This window comes from Myxine glutinosa, chromosome 4 (assembly GCF_964187855.1).
Source record: "Myxine glutinosa chromosome 4, kmMyxGlut1.1, whole genome shotgun sequence".
In the NCBI taxonomy this organism is placed as follows: domain Eukaryota; kingdom Metazoa; phylum Chordata; class Myxini; order Myxiniformes; family Myxinidae; genus Myxine; species Myxine glutinosa.
This window is the reverse complement of record NC_136264.1, coordinates 207,484,010-207,499,862: the sequence shown is the minus strand read 5'-3', so window position 1 is coordinate 207,499,862 and position 15,853 is coordinate 207,484,010. Positions and strand designations below refer to the sequence as shown.

Sequence of the window (15,853 nt, the reverse complement as noted above, 5' to 3'; positions counted from 1 at the left end):
GTCATGTGAGCCGTGTGTACTCGTGAGGAACATGCGTGTAAGGGAGCTGATCTACATTAATTACACCAGTAGTAGTGGGGTTTGACGACATTCCCAGAATCCCATTCTGTTGTCCTTGCACATGACCTCCAAACAAAAAATAAAACGGAATTACCTTTTGCCCCCAAATGTAACGTCAACCCAATGATTGAAGGCAAATCCCAAGGAAATGAGCCTATTGATATCGACCTGGATCATAAAACGTCATCATGAAACCGAAACGTGAAGCCAAAGTGCAAGTGCAGACACAGCATTCCCATGTTAGCAGGTCACAGCCAAACTACTTTGGTGATTTATACGTCTCCGCCACATGCACCTTTACACCCAAAAAGATCCGCTTGTGCTGCTTGGATTGAAACCTCGTAAAAACATTGCGCTAGGGTACAGGCCCGCACCAGACTACAAGCCGTTACTGGGTCGGCTAGCGAGAGCGGTACGGCCTAGCTCGTCCGACGACGATGAACGAGGGTTGTGGAGCATCTTGGGCGCCCGGCGGAGCAACCTCTGCGCTTCCAGGAATGTGTCCGTGAGTTCCTTCTTCCACTGGACGAGCTCCGGCTCGCTCTGTAACAAAACCGCAAGGCCGACCGCTTCATAAGGGGCATCAGTTCAGTGCTTTCATTCATATGGTAGTTACTAATTGGATCCAACTCTACCCAATTATTGAAAACATTATGTATCAAGTCGACCCCTGAACCCCATGTGGGTATGCAATAAACATATTATCTACACATTGTGCATTTTCATCCATTATGTAACCTTCATCATCATACTAAAATACGCCATTTCTGTCTGTCTGTCTGATGAATTTTTGACCCCAATATATTCCGTCGTTACTTTTCCAATCTCAACCAAACTTGACAGGACCAAAGCTACACAGCTACACAGCTTGTAGTCAAGGGTTACAAAATGAAGGTTGTAGCGCATTCATTTGCCCCCCACCCCAAGGGGTTTTCTCCCCCGAGCGGGTTTTCCCCGCCATTGCCGTCAATGGCGTTGCGTGTTGAGGTGTATATCAAAGTTAAATTAGCTTTATCATGGCGTTTTTCCAAAGAAGAAGATTTATCGTGGCGTTTCTCTAAAGACGCTTTTAATTACAAAATTAATGATAATCGCATATTATTAATGTTATTACAAAACAATATTATACTAATAATGTCCCACTTCCCCAAGGCGTTTTTCCTGCAGTGATAACGTGTATAAATAGCTTATAGTTATAATGGCGTTTCCGTAGGAGCAACGGCTTCTACAGGAAGTAAAAATATTACAAACCACAAACACGTATGATTAGCTTTTTAAACAGTCGCTAATGCTGTTTATAACACTAAATGAAGAAATTTGGAGGAATCCCGACATCCGTGAAGTAAGGTTTACTTACAGAACTGAGCGAAGATCTACTGTACTCTATATACCCCACAAATGTTGGGTTAATAACATGGCCCTTTCTGCCGCTACCGTGGCATTTTTCGTTGCGAACTTTTGAAACTCGCTCCTGCTGTTTGATACGAAAATGAAAGGGAGAAGCTCGGGTTGGGCTCATTTACCAAGCAGCTAGCTAGTGCTTGCCAAGCCAGCCGTTCCTTGATGGATTTGAATGGAGTGCTTGCTCGAATGCTTAAACCACTTGGCGATCTCTCCACAACAAACTTGGTAAATGAACACACACCCAATGTTCTTGAGACCCGACCATAGATCGATCGACTGTAATCTATATACCCTAAAGAGGAATGACCCTCCCTGCCACTCCCGGAGTCTGCGGGTGTACAAGTCCATTAAATAACCCACAAGCATGACGACAATACTAAAGGCTCCTTTATCACTAACCAACCACAACCAGGAAATGAGCTCCCAATCCGATGGAGTACATTTGGCTCTGTGTGCCTCTCCCTAATAAGGTATTGTTTATTTGTGGGATTAGGTTGGGAGCTCATAATGCTGATTAGTCTGGCCTAAAATCCACAATCTCCAGTCAAGTCTGGTCCATCATCACATCATCTCCTAACTTATTCCTTCTACAAGTTTATCTAAAACGAACTAATGTACAACAGGGTGTTCCAAAAATACCTGGACAACTTTGGTTCATATATTTAGTACCACAAATGATATAATGATACCCTTTCGTTTATATAATACAGAAACTCAAAGTTTTCTTTATTTTCAGGTATTATCATTTAATGGAAAAGAAAATGGCGACTCAACAGGAGAAAGCTCAGTGTGTCAAATGGTCCATCAAGATGAGATCCAACATGCAAGTTCAGCGTAATTTCAGTCCAAGGTATGGAAGGAATCCGCCATCACGTACTAGTATCACAGAGCGGTGCAAGAGGTTTAAGTTAAGGAGACAGGAAGTTGTCAGAAACAGAAAAGTACCGGTCGACCAATAACAAATGTAACGACCAAGAATCAAACCTGAATGATCTCTCCATACAGGTTGCTTCTGACAAACCAGACATAATCTGCTTAACAGAAACTTTCCTCCTTCAAGATGTCTCTGATTCCTTAATATCTCTCCCAGGTTACTCCTTCCTCCAGTAAGACAGACCTGAGCCTCGTCCTGGAGGTGGGGTGGCTATCTTTATCAAAAACTCTCTTCCTCACTCTCCCTGCACTGCTCTCTCTCCACCTCACCCCCAGGAGTACCTCTGGCTACGGCTTCCCCTTCACTCCTACTTTTGTTCACATGTGTTCTGTACCGTCCTCCAAACAGTGATGACTCCATTTACATCTCGCTCTCTGACAACATGGACCAACTCTCTCTTCCTCACATGTGGTGATTTCAACTGTCATCTTGCCAGCTGGCTGGGTGTGGGTTCCTCTCTCACCAGCCATGGCACCTCAGCAAAGGACTTCTGTGACTCACTGGGATTGACACAATCTGTCAATTTCCCGACCCGGATCTCAGTCAATGGAGCATCTTCTCTTTTGGACTTGGTTATGACTAACTTCCCTGCAAATGTCTGCTGCTCTTCTTCTGCTCCAATCGGCTCTTCTGATCATGTGCTTGTTAAAGTGGACATCTGTCTGACCATTCTCAAAGAGCCTCCTCAGCGCCGACGAGCCTGGCATTTCACTCAGGCCGACAGGCACAGTCTTCAAGCAGCCATCAATCATCTGGACTGGTCTCCCATCTCTACTGCTTCAGACATCAACTCTTCTTGGGAATTCTTCCAAAGTAAATTGCTCTCTCTCATGCACAGATTTATCCCATCTCGCCTTCAGTTGAAAATTGATGATTTTGGAAGTTTGACCTTGAGTTGACCTTTTGACCTCAAAAATAGTTGGTTTCCCAATTTATTGATTCAATATGCAAATGCTGTTAAATTTTCAAGTCACGATTTCATGATTATACCCTTCCTCCCGTCCATGGTACACTGAATCTTGTGGTGAGGCAGTTGCCCTGAAACAACTTGCCTTCACCTCTTGGAAGGCAAATCCAACTGAAGGCAATCTCAGTTCTTTTCACAAAGCTCGGAACAAGTGTGTGTTTATGCTCAGGAGTGCCAGGAAGCACTATCTCCCCACACTCAAGCATGAACTCTCAAATCTGTCTCCCTCCTCCAAATCGTGGTGGCATCTGGTCAAATCCGTTTCTGGTGTTTGTTCCCCCTCCATCCCCTCCCTTACCTCAAATGGCTACACAGCTGACTGCGCACTTGAAAAAGCCGAATGCCTCAACTCTGTGTTTGCCTCTAAATATTGTGTCCCAAACCAATCTCTCTCTGTACCTACCATACCCAGTCGAACCCAGCTGCTCCTGGACTCTGTGTCCTTCTCACCTGACAAGGTGGAGAAGTTTCTGTCAAACCTCGACTCCGATTCTGCAACTGGACCAGACGGCATCAGCCCACGGGTCCTAAAATCCTGCTCTGCCGCTCTATCTCACCCTCTCTCTGTTCTTTTCACCCTCTCTTTTGCTCAAGGTCATCTGCCATCTGCTTGGAAATCAGCAAACATTACCTCTTTATACAAAAAAGGTGCAAAAACAGATCATTGCAACTACAGACCAATCAGCCTGCTTCCAATTATCAGCAAAGTCATGGAATCTATCATTGCTTCGGATATCAAATCCTTCCTCTTCTCCAATGGCTTGATCTCTGATCATCAATTTGGATTCAGACCAGGTCATTCTACTCTGGACATGCTGCTTCTGCTGTCTCAACAATGGATGGAGGTCCTCAATGCCAAACAGGAAATCAGAGCTGTCTCACTTGACATATCATGTGCCTTCGATACGGTCTGGCACCCAGCTCTGCTCACCAAACTCTCCTCCTATGGTATCCATGGAAATCTCCACTCATGGCTGGCGGACTTCCTCTCTAGTCGTAGTCAACATGTGGCCCTGAATGGATTTCTCTCATCTCCTCTTCCTGTTCTGGCTGGAGTTCCCCAAGGTAGTGTTCTGGGCCCTGTGCTATTTCTGGTCTTCATCAATGACCTCTCCGACTCTCTGGAAAATCCTCTCTATCTCTTTGACGATGACTCCACTATCTGCCGCTCCATTCCTCATCCCTCAGATCGACAGTCTGCAGCCTCCTCACTCTCTGCAGACCTGGACAAAATCACAGACTGGTCAAGCAAGTGGAACATTCTCTGTTGGAATTTTGGAACATTCTCTGGACAGTCTCTGGAATTCCTTGGTCTCACTATCTGTTAGAACCTTCTAAGGAAGAGTTAGGAGACAGAGTGAACATGCAATGAACTGATAGTGGGGGCAGTGGCACCACAGTTGGACACACAATGGAATGAGAGAGAGAGAGAGAGAGAGAGAGAGAGAGAGAGAGAGAGAGAAAGGACGGAAGGAAACATGCATGTAAGAGAGCGATGGTTCGGTAAAGAGCTGATCATGGGAACATTGACCAAAAGCTTTTCTAGATTACAATTTTTTCACCCATCTTAAGAATAGCAATGACAAATTAATTGGAGGAGACAACCAAATGCCAACACCCACCTTTTCCACTTGTGTAATTCACCACAAGGAACGGCTTTGCTTTGAAAATAGGACAATCTTTGGCCAGTGATAGATTCAACACGTAGAAACTACTCGAGACCTCCTGTAGCTTGTGTTACCTCCGCCATCAAAGCTTTACGGTGTTTATGTACTCATCCCTGTTTGGTACTTGCCGGAAAAGATTCCGGCAAGTATGTTGGTCTGTTCGTTTGTCTGTCTGTCTGTTTGTCTGTTTGCAGCACTATGTCTACACCGTTGCACGTAGAATCGCCAAACTTTGCACACGTATTTGTCTTGCCCTCTAATATACTGTGCCCAAATGATGACGTCATCGGTCACGTGGTTCGGCCGCCATCTTGGAAAAACCGAAAAAATTTGCACCTCTATATCTCCGAAAGTGCTGAACAGAAAAAATTGAGATATGGCTCATTGTAAAGACCTCTCCATGGGGAATAAAATATGTTAATGCTGACGTCATCGGTCACGTGGTTCGGCCGCCATCTTGGAAAAACCGAAAGACCTAGCACCTCCATATCTCCGAAAGTGCTGAATAGAAAAACTTAAGACATGGCTCATTGTAAAGAACTCTCCATGGGGAATAAAATATGTTAATGACGACGTCATCGGTCACGTGGTTCGGCCGCCATCTTGGAAAAACCGAAAAACTTTGCACCTCTATATCTCCGAAAGTCCTGAATAGAAAAAATTGAGACATGGCTCATTGTAAAGAACTCTCCATGGGGAATAAAATATGTTAATGATGACATCATTGATCACGTGGTTCGGCCGACATATTTGTCCTAAATGGCCAATAAAAAAGTACATTCCGGCAAGTCCTCGGTCTCTGACCGATTTTTCATTTGTCTGTCTGTGAGCTGGATGTCTCAAAAAGTTGTGGACTTATTTGGATGAAACTTGTTAGACAGGTTGGTTGTGCGACAAGGACGAAACGATTCGATTTTGGTGAAGATCTGGATCCGGATAAAAGTTTTTAAAGTTTTAGATTCTTCACAATTGAGAGATTGGACAAAAACGGTACATAGTACGATATTTCAAAAAAATTGTGGACGGATTATTGCAAAACTTGGTGGTTGCGTTTTTAGGTGACAATAACAGCCTGAACAAACACTATGGTGGTGGTGCCAATAACAGGTGGTGACAACAACAAAACAAACAAGTCAAGACGTGAATCCAGATGCAGCCTATCAGTGGGATACTTAATGTAAACTGCTCAGCCTGGTAGAGGTATGCGCTCTACTGAGTGCCGTTCTGGTGTTTTCATCGATTCTACGAGACCGCCAAACCCCAAATGCACCATACACAGAGCCCGCACAAAGGTACCGAAGAGCAAAGCCACCATGGCCTTCGCTATTACCTCACACTGCAAGACGCTCTGCTTCCCTCCACGTAAACGAAGTAGGATGCAGCGCTTGTCTTTGATTTGTGTTTCTTCCACACTTTGTACCTCCTCCATAGTTAACAAGTTTGGCTGGTCAGGGAGGGGAAAATACATATTATATATAAAAAGGTAACTCAACCACACTGCCCAATAGTCTTCTTTCCACATCCCTCTAGTGTAGGAATACAACCGCTGCCATCCACGTAATCCTTACTCGTGACTCGGCCTCGCCCCTCCATTCCAGCCGATTTGGGAAAAGGTAGAAGTATCGTCGCTGCCATGGTGCTATGAATGGGTTTCCCATCTTCAGCAGGTACCCATGCATTATGCAGTCTTTGCCATGAGCATAATCTGCAAATGTCAACATTGTACACATGTAGGTTTGGTTCAGCATTGTAAAACAAATAAATTCTACCCCCTTCCCATGCCTCCTCCCCCCAAGCCCTCTCCTTCCCACAGATCTCCTGATGTCCCTGCTCTCAAATGTTGTACTTGTGTGCTCCCCCCTCTCTCCCCATCTTGTCTCCCGCTCCCTTTATTTCGTCTTATGTGTCCGTTTGTGTTTTTTGTCATTAATGTTAGCTCTTACAAGCCTGGTGTTGGCTTAGCGGTTAGGGTGCCGGCTTGGGATCCTGGGTTCAAATCCCCGTCGATCGCTGAATTAATGCCAGGGGGTTGGTTGATTCAGCCTGTCATCCTTCCGAGGTCGGCAAATTGAGTACCAGTTCACTGGTAATTCCCTGTGTGTCGCAAGAGGTGACCATCAGGGTTGGCGGCAGGAAGGGCATCCAGCCGTAAAACATTGCTTCAAAAAGGGGAAAAGGTGCCCAAAAAAGACCAACCCCTGCTCTGCGGGGAAAAATGGCCTCTAAAGTTGGTTCTATGTTAGCTCTTACACGAGCCTCGATCCTGTATCCCAAAAAAACAAAAAACAAAAAAAATTTGTGAAAAAAACAAAATGATAACTCTCATGAAATAATCCCCCAAAACTGCTAAACCTTTAAAACCTGTCGATTAAGAGAACAAAGTAACAATACGAGGCAAACCTTCTTCGAATCCCTGCTGTTTTTTGGCTCGCTTTCGTGCCTCGGCCTTGTCCATGTCGGTATTGACAGCCTCGTACACGGTTTCTGCCACCTCTCCCTGCCAGCGCTCCGATATCACGAGCGGAAAGTTGCGGTAAAGCTCCTGGTCAGACTCGAGCAACTGCAGGATAGTGAGGGTAAAACAGGGAACACATTAGGGAATTGTTTATTTGCAGGATCTAAGGCTCCTGATGGATCTGCCACATACACGTCTCAAACTCTTAGATATACAGACGAATACACGAGACAACACAAGCTTGTTAGATAAGACAAACATAGACTTGGGGGAAGGAACTTTCCGGGGCACTCTGGGTAGCAGCGACGCCACGACAATGATGCCACCTTCCTCACCACAATCAGCTGGACACTTCCGAAGGAGGAATTTCCTCCTCCCCATGGATGCCACCCTATGAGGATTGCCCGTACCCTTCACCTTTACAATGCTGAACGTACCTTTTTAAAGGAATCAACACGTACCATTTTAGGTCTTTAGTATGACTCGGCCGGGGTTCGAACCGCCAACCTCCCACTCTCAGAGCGGACGCTCTAACAATTACACCACCAAGTCTGAGGTTGTTTCACTTTGTATTCAGTTATTTCATAGAGGCACAAACACGGAAGGAAAGAGTTGTAAAAGTGTGCGCATACCTTGATGCCTTTGGTGTCCTCCTCATCAAAAGAACCAATGTCAAACGCATCTGCAGCATTTACCTCTCCACGTGGAGGCACCAATGGAGGTGGATACTGCTCACAAAATAAATACACAGCAATAAGTGCTGATTTGAATATTCATCGACAAGGCATAAGTGCTAAATAAGAGCCTAATAAAAGACGGGAACCAAGACCATTCACGCATGAGCTTATGTCCATCCATTCATCATCCTCCAGGAACCCAAAACACACACACAACACACACACACACACACACACACACACACACACACACACACACACACACACACACACACACACACACACACACACACACACACACACACACACACACACAAACATGCGAGCGTGTAATAAAAAAAGATTTTAAAGGTTATCGAAAAAAATTCCAGAGGTTTACCACCGTCGATGCAGCGTCTTTTACGCCACCTTATCCAACACAATACATTAGTTGTTTGTGTTCTTTAGAACGTCCTTAAAAACTAAGTTACCTGTTTGGAATGATTTTTAAATTTTGTTTGTCTGACAGACAGGTAGACAGACTAAAAAATACCTCACTCCTCTCTGCGCGTGCCCGATTTTAAAATTGAAATTTCAAATTTGAAATTCAAATAAAATTTCAAATTCAAATCTGCGCGTGCCCGACAAATTCAGAGCCAAAGTACAGCTAAACTACAGGTTTGTTTTCCTATGTGTGTTCTAAATATAACACTCAATTGAAATGAAGTTGTTCAGTCTCAGCCTCGTTCAGTCTCAGCCAAATCAACCAATTTTGAACAAAAACAAGGAGGCTCCTGAAATGAAGTTGTTCGTCGATCATAAACTGCTGTTTGTGGACATGTGGTCAGACAGACAGAAGTGAACCAATTATTGTTTAACCTCGCGTATATTCTCTTCGCGTGTGTGGGGTAATTAGACGATTCCTTGCAAAGTGTTGAATATTCATGGAGTCAATTTTACGCTAAGTCATAGGGTTCAACTGAGGTAAAGGTTTTAGTACAAGGAAGGTAAGTGTTGAAAAATGAACAATCATAAAAAAGGAGCATTAATGAGGAAACAATGACAAGTCAGAGTGTATCACGAGATGAGAGAAAGCTGTGAATCGAGATTGTGCGATGTTGATCCTACCTTTAACAGGTATACTTGTGTCCAGTCCACTCCTGAGAAAAATGGGTGATCTTTCACCTCAGTTGCTCTGGTATTGAAAGGAAGATGGGAGCAGAAAGGTGTAGTGTTAATCAGGTGTTGCACGAGCACTAGCAAAGATTAAACCTACTAGCGTTAGGAGAAATCTCAGAAATTCGTTTTGATAGGAACGCCTACACGTGGATCATTTTTCATGATTATTGGATGGAAAATGCAGCTGGCATTAAAAAGGTCAGTTTTCTGTAAGCATGGGTTGCAGGGTGTTTCATGTATCAGGAATAAACGGCCTTGACAGCGCCTCGCTCAACCTCAGCCAAATCAACCAATTTTGTACAAAAACAAGGAGGCGCCTCGCTCAGTCTCAGCCAAATCAACCCATTTTGAACAAAAACAAGGAGGCCCCTCGCTCAGTCTCAGCCAAATCAACCAATTTTGTACAAAAACAAGGAGGCGCCTCGTTCAGTCTCAGCCAAATCAACCAATTTTGAACAAAAACAAGGAGGCCCCTCGCTCAGTCTCAGCCAAATCAACCAATTTTGAACAAAAACAAGGAGGCCGTTCGCTCAGTCTCAGCCAAATCAACCCATTTTGAACAAAAACAAGGAGGCGCCTCGCTCAGTCTCAGCCAAATCAACCGATTCTGAACAAAAACAAGGAGGCGCCTCATTCAGTCTCAGCCAAATCAACCCATTTTGAACAAAAACAAGGAGGCGCCTCGCTCAGTCTCAGCCAAATCAACCAATTTTGAACAAAAACAAGGAGGCGCCTCATTCAGTCTCAGCCAAATCAACCCATTTTGAACAAAAACAAGGAGGCGCCTCGCTCAGTCTCAGCCAAATCAACCCATTTAGAACAAAAACAAGGAGGCGCCTCGTTCAGTCTCAGCCAAATCAACCCATTTTGAACAAAAACAAGGAGGCGCCTCATTCAGTCTCAGCCAAATCAACCCATTTAGAACAAAAACAAGGAGGCGCCTCGTTCAGTCTCAGCCAAATCAACCCATTTTGAACAAAAACAAGAGAAATCTACTTTAAAGTGAACTATCAAAAACACCCAATCACGTAAAATCGGGAGAAAAATCACCCGTAATTGGAATTATCGTAACTCTCATTTAATTCCATTGCTCCTATTTTGCGTTTGCCATCACTAATCACCTCATGACCCCGAACGGCCCTTGCCCCAAGATCCTTTTCTATGAAACACTCACCCCCGTCCCTGACAGCCGAGCCTTTTGCTTGTGTCTCTCTGCAGCAAGCCCTCCAACAGATCTCTGAGTTCAGGAGAGAAGGAGTCAGGTAACTCTACGTCCTGTAAGGGCAGAATAAAACATGGTACAATGATGGACAGGTATACCAGGTCGGGTCCATTTGAATCAACATCATTCAGGAGTTTATTGTTTTTTTTTGTATACTACGTTGAGGCTCATATAAGAGCTAAAAGTACACAGCTTGATTGATCGTCTTACAATGCACACCGACCGTGAACATATTCATGCTCTGATCTTGCAAACATTCTCACCTTTATTTCTTTTCCTCTGACCTATATTTCCCCTTTCACAATATACTTTTTGTTTTTAATTGGCTACCTGTTTCTTTGTTCGATCCATTCAATCTGTCCGATTGCTATTCCAGCAAAGTGTTCACTGGAACCCAACTTAACGTTACACTCGGCCCATCCTGACAACTCGAGTCGTGTCCCTTCACCATCCATGTCTAGCCAAGCTTGTTGGGATAATTGCCTTTTTCAAATTCCCCTTTGTCTTTTACTCCTCTGTGACACGAGCTCATCACTTGCACAATTTCGCTGCACTACGAGCTTTATTTTTAATTCAAAAGTGGTACAGGACTATTACAACAGGATCTCAACTTCCTTTTGAACATTTCACATCAACTTCTCTGCACATTGGTATCAACCTTATTTGGATTGGTAATCAGGAATGGGAGAAGGAAGAAGGAGGGAAGGGGGTGGGTAGGTGCAATGGACTAGAGCCATAGAATACCAGAGTTTGGCGAACTCGATATAAGAAAAAATGATCGTGATTGGAGGATACGTGATCACATGACTGCAAGGCGCCATGTTGTTACTCATCTCCACTAAGCGAAGCGCTACATCAAGTGCATCTTTCTGGATTCTCTCATATTTACATCTCGTCATCATTATAATTGTTCATTCTGAAGTGAGTTTTGGGGGTGTAAAAGATGCCGTGCTGTTCAGCATGGGCAGTTCAAATCGATCGATGGAGGAAGGAGGATGCATCGTTATCCTCATGAACCAGAAAGGAGGAAAATATGGTAAAGTAAAAGTTAATTGCACGGAATGGAGAGCCAACAACAACTCGTTTATGTGTGTGGTGAGTTGAGAATAATTCCGTTTCTGTAAAAACAAGCTAAGTATAGAATCAGGACAAATAAGAAGTAAATAACTTAAATCGTGATTGATCCACCATGAGAGAAAGGGATTCCCTTTCACAGATTCCTTTTCTGGCACATTCAAAGAGTTCATCCGAAGTTTAAAAAAAGCTAGGCTCATAGCAACGGGTCTTGAGGTGTAATGGTGTCTTGAGGGTCTAAGGTGTCTTAATGGTCTTGAGGGTGTAATGGGGTCTTGAGGGTCTAAGGTGTCTTAAAAGTCATGAGAGTTAAATGGCGCAAAGTGGCTAACACTATTGAGGGTATTGAGGGGTCAGTGAGTCTAAAGGGGTCTTTCAATAAGGGTGTAAACTTAAAGCTCTGGGGGCCAAAGGGTCTAAAATGTTTACGGTCTGAGGGTGTAAAGTCAAAGGTCTGCAAAATGGTTTAACGGATCTTAAAGGTCTCAAAGTTACATTCCAATAGCACGTAATTAATGCTAGCCGCACCTGAATAGTTGAGTAACAACATGGCGCCTATTGGTAAGTTCGCCAAACTAGTATTTCAAGGCTGTGCAATGGACAAGATTGAGGGTGGCTCAAAAGTTAGTTTACTGAGAAAATTTTTAACTGATAATGTTACTATACTGTGATTGCTTTTTCTATATTTTCTATCCCAGCAGTTAGTGATTTTTTTCCAGATTGAGACTGAAAATAATGGATGAAATCGACAGGACTTTAATTTCAATAAACAACAAGGAGAAGAAGCTGACATTTCAGACATTAACCCCTCTGTCAGAGCAACGAAGAGTTAACACCCAAAACTTTCCCTTGCTTCCCACGATGGTTAACGTAGCTCAATCAATGTTCTGTTCATATCATCCATTGATCGTTCTACCTATCCCTGTGTCAACGGGCGACCAGTCCAGGATTGTAGCACTTCTTCTTCTTCTTCTTCTTCTTCTTTTTCTGTGTGGTCCCATCTTCAGCCATTCAAGATGTAAAACCAGCAGATCTCAACCATTCTCGGACCTGCTCATCAAACTGTGCAAGAGCATTCCAACCTCCGACCAACTGGTGGATGGGACATTCTTCCACCAAGTGTTCTGCAGTTTGAGGCTCTCCACAATCACAGCTTTCTGTATCAGCCATGTTTCAGATATACACTGCCTTCAGAAAGTATTCACACCCCTTGACTTTTTCACATTTTGCTGTGTTACAGGCTGAATTTAAAATGGATTAAAAAGACATTTTCTGTCACTGATCTACACATAATACCCCATAATGTGAAAGTGGAATTATTTTTTTTGTAGAAATTTTTACAAAATAATTAAAAATGAAATATAGAAATATGTAATTTACAAAAGTATTCAACCACCTGAGTCAATGCTTCATAGAAGCACCTTTGGTAGTGATTACAGCTTTGAGTCTTCATGGGTATGTCTGTATCAGCTTTGCACATCTGGATTTGGGGAGTTTCTCCCATTATTCCTCACAGATTTGCTCAAACTCTGTCAAGTTGGATGGGGAGCGTCGGTGAACAGTAATCTTCAAGTCTTTCCACAGATTCTCAATGGGATTCAAGTCTGGGCTTTCGCTGGGCCACTCAAGGACTTTCACGTTCTTGTTCTGAAGCCATTCCAGTGTTGCTTTGGCTGTATGCGTTTGGGTCATTGTCATGTTGGAATATAAATCTTCACTGCAGTCTAAGGTATTTTGCACTCTGAAGCAGGTTCTTCTCAAGGATTTACCTGTATTTGGCTGTATTTATTGTTCCCTCTATCCTTACAAGTCTTCCAGTCCCTGCCGCTGAAAAGCTTCCCCATAGCATGATGCTGCCATCCCCATGCTTCAGGGTAGGGATGGTGTTGGATGGGCGATAAGCTGTGCTCGGTTTCCACCAGACGTAGCACTTTGCATTCAGGCCAAAGAGTTCAATTTTCGTCTCATCAGACCACAGAATCTTTGCCTCATGCTCCTCAGAGTTTTTCATATGCACTTTTGCAAACTCCAGGTGTGCCGTCACATGCCTTTTTCTCAGGAGTAGCTTCCGTCTGGCCACTCTCCCATAAAGCCTAGACTTGTGAAGTGCTGCAGAGACTGTTGTCCTTCCGGCAGGTTCTTCCATCTCTGCCAAGGAACTTTGTAGTTCTGTCAGAATGGTCTTTGGGTTCTTGGTCCTTCTATGTTGGCTATGTTGTGATCGACAAAATCACAACATAGCCAACACAAACACTGTCTGACACGTCACGTTCATGAAAATAAAATATTTTTCCTTTTTGTTAGGAACTCAGCAAACAATATCTGAAACAGTGAATGAAACTCGAATGGAGAATGGCACACATATGTACGTACGTACCATGGTAAGGGTCATTCTGTCTATCTCGTGTTTGTCTTTTGTTTTGTGCTGTCGGAATGGGCTGTGCCTGGGAAGTACAATTACAATAATCAATTCATATAGTTACAATAATATCAAAGACAGACATTAATCATGGATGCCGCTCATTCTTTCCCTTCATTAACTCTAACACATGTAATCTTCCTTTTGTCCAAACAACCACAAAAATCACGTTACGATCCAGGTGAATTACAAAGTTTAGAGGCTAATTACATAGGCCCGGCCAAGCTGCCCCACAGCTTCAGTCTGTACAGTGTACAACATCATTGGTTCAACAAACAAAAAGCAACCTTACCCTCTCAGCAGCTTAAACAGCATACATCCCAAAGAGAACCAATCGGCACTGCTGTCGTATGATGTCCCTTTGTGCAAAACTTCCGGAGCCATGTAACCATGCGTTCCACTGCCGACACAAATGGTGGGGGAGAGAACTTTACGGGGGGAGAAATGCATGCGTTAACCATGAAGCAACCAACTACAACCTAGAGCCGAGTACATACAGATCCTAACTAGGACAGAGACGGCACAGTTGCAGATAGGATGCACCACCCTTGTCGAGAGACAGGTGGCAGCTCCTGAGAGATCCTAAAACGGCCGAGTTGTTATTTGTCATTTACAAAACATACACTCCGATTGTCATTTAAAAACATCCACTGCGATTGTCATTTACAAATATACACTCAAATTGTCATTTACAAGCATCCACTCCAATTGTCATTTACAAATATCCACTCCCATTGTCATTTACAAATATCCACTCCCATTGTCATTTACAAATATCCACTCCCATTGTCATTTACAAACATTCACTCCCATTGTCATTTACAAACATCCACTCCAATTGTCATTTGCAAACATCCACTCCAATTGTCATTTACAAACATCCACTCCAATTGTCATTTACAAACATCCACTCCCATTGTCATTTACAAACATCCACTCCCATTGTCATTTACAAACATCCACTCCCATTGTCATTTACAAACATCCACTCCAATTGTCATTTACAAACATCCTCTCCCATTGTCATTTACAAACATCCACTCCCATTGTCATTTACAAATATCCACTCCCATTGTCATTTACAAACATCCACTCCCATTGTCATTTACAAACATTCACTCCCATTGTCATTTACAAACATCCACTCCAATTGTCATTTACAAACATCCACTCCAATTGTCATTTACAAATATCCACTCCCATTGTCATTTACAAATATCCACTCCCATTGTCATTTACAAACATCCACTCCCATTGTCATTTACAAACATCCACTCCAATTGTCATTTACAAACATCCACTCCCATTGTCATTTACAAATATCCACTCCCATTGTCATTTACAAACATCCACTCCCATTGTCATTTACAAACATCCACTCCAATTGTCATTTACAAACATCCACTCCCATTGTCATTTACAAATATCCACTCCCATTGTCATTTACAAACATCCACTCCCATTGTCATTTACAAACATCCACTCCCATTGTCATTTACAAACATCCACTCCCATTGTCATTAACAAACATCCACTCCCATTGTCATTTACAAATCATCCACTCCCATTGTCATTTACAAATATCCACTCCCATTGTCATTTACAAACATCCACTCCCATTGTCATTTACAAACATCCACTCCCATTGTCATTAACAAACATCCACTCCCATTGTCATTTACAAACATCCACTCCAATTGTCATTTACAAATATCCACTCCCATTGTCATTTACAAATATCCACTCCCATTGTCATTTACAAACATCCACTCCCATTGTCATTTACAAACATCCACTCCCATTGTCATTTACAAAC

The 15,853-nt window shown here is 43.2% G+C and overlaps 1 protein-coding gene across 1 annotated transcript in view; it reads right to left on the bottom strand.

Moving 5' to 3' along the window:
* Positions 1-300: 300 nt before the first annotated feature.
* The window catches only part of LOC137425669 (G protein-coupled receptor kinase 3), a 93,013-nt gene continuing 77,460 nt past the window's right edge, over positions 301-15,853 (bottom strand). The window contains exons 13-21 of the mRNA XM_068114315.2: positions 14,330-14,437; positions 13,996-14,062; positions 10,497-10,597; positions 9,272-9,338; positions 8,120-8,215; positions 7,433-7,592; positions 6,601-6,737; positions 6,363-6,476; positions 301-603 (exon numbers count right to left, since the gene is read on the bottom strand). Coding sequence (XP_067970416.1) covers positions 439-603; positions 6,363-6,476; positions 6,601-6,737; positions 7,433-7,592; positions 8,120-8,215; positions 9,272-9,338; positions 10,497-10,597; positions 13,996-14,062; positions 14,330-14,437 — 1,015 coding nt within the window. The 3' untranslated portion in view covers positions 301-438. The remainder of the gene's footprint in view (positions 604-6,362; positions 6,477-6,600; positions 6,738-7,432; positions 7,593-8,119; positions 8,216-9,271; positions 9,339-10,496; positions 10,598-13,995; positions 14,063-14,329; positions 14,438-15,853) is intronic.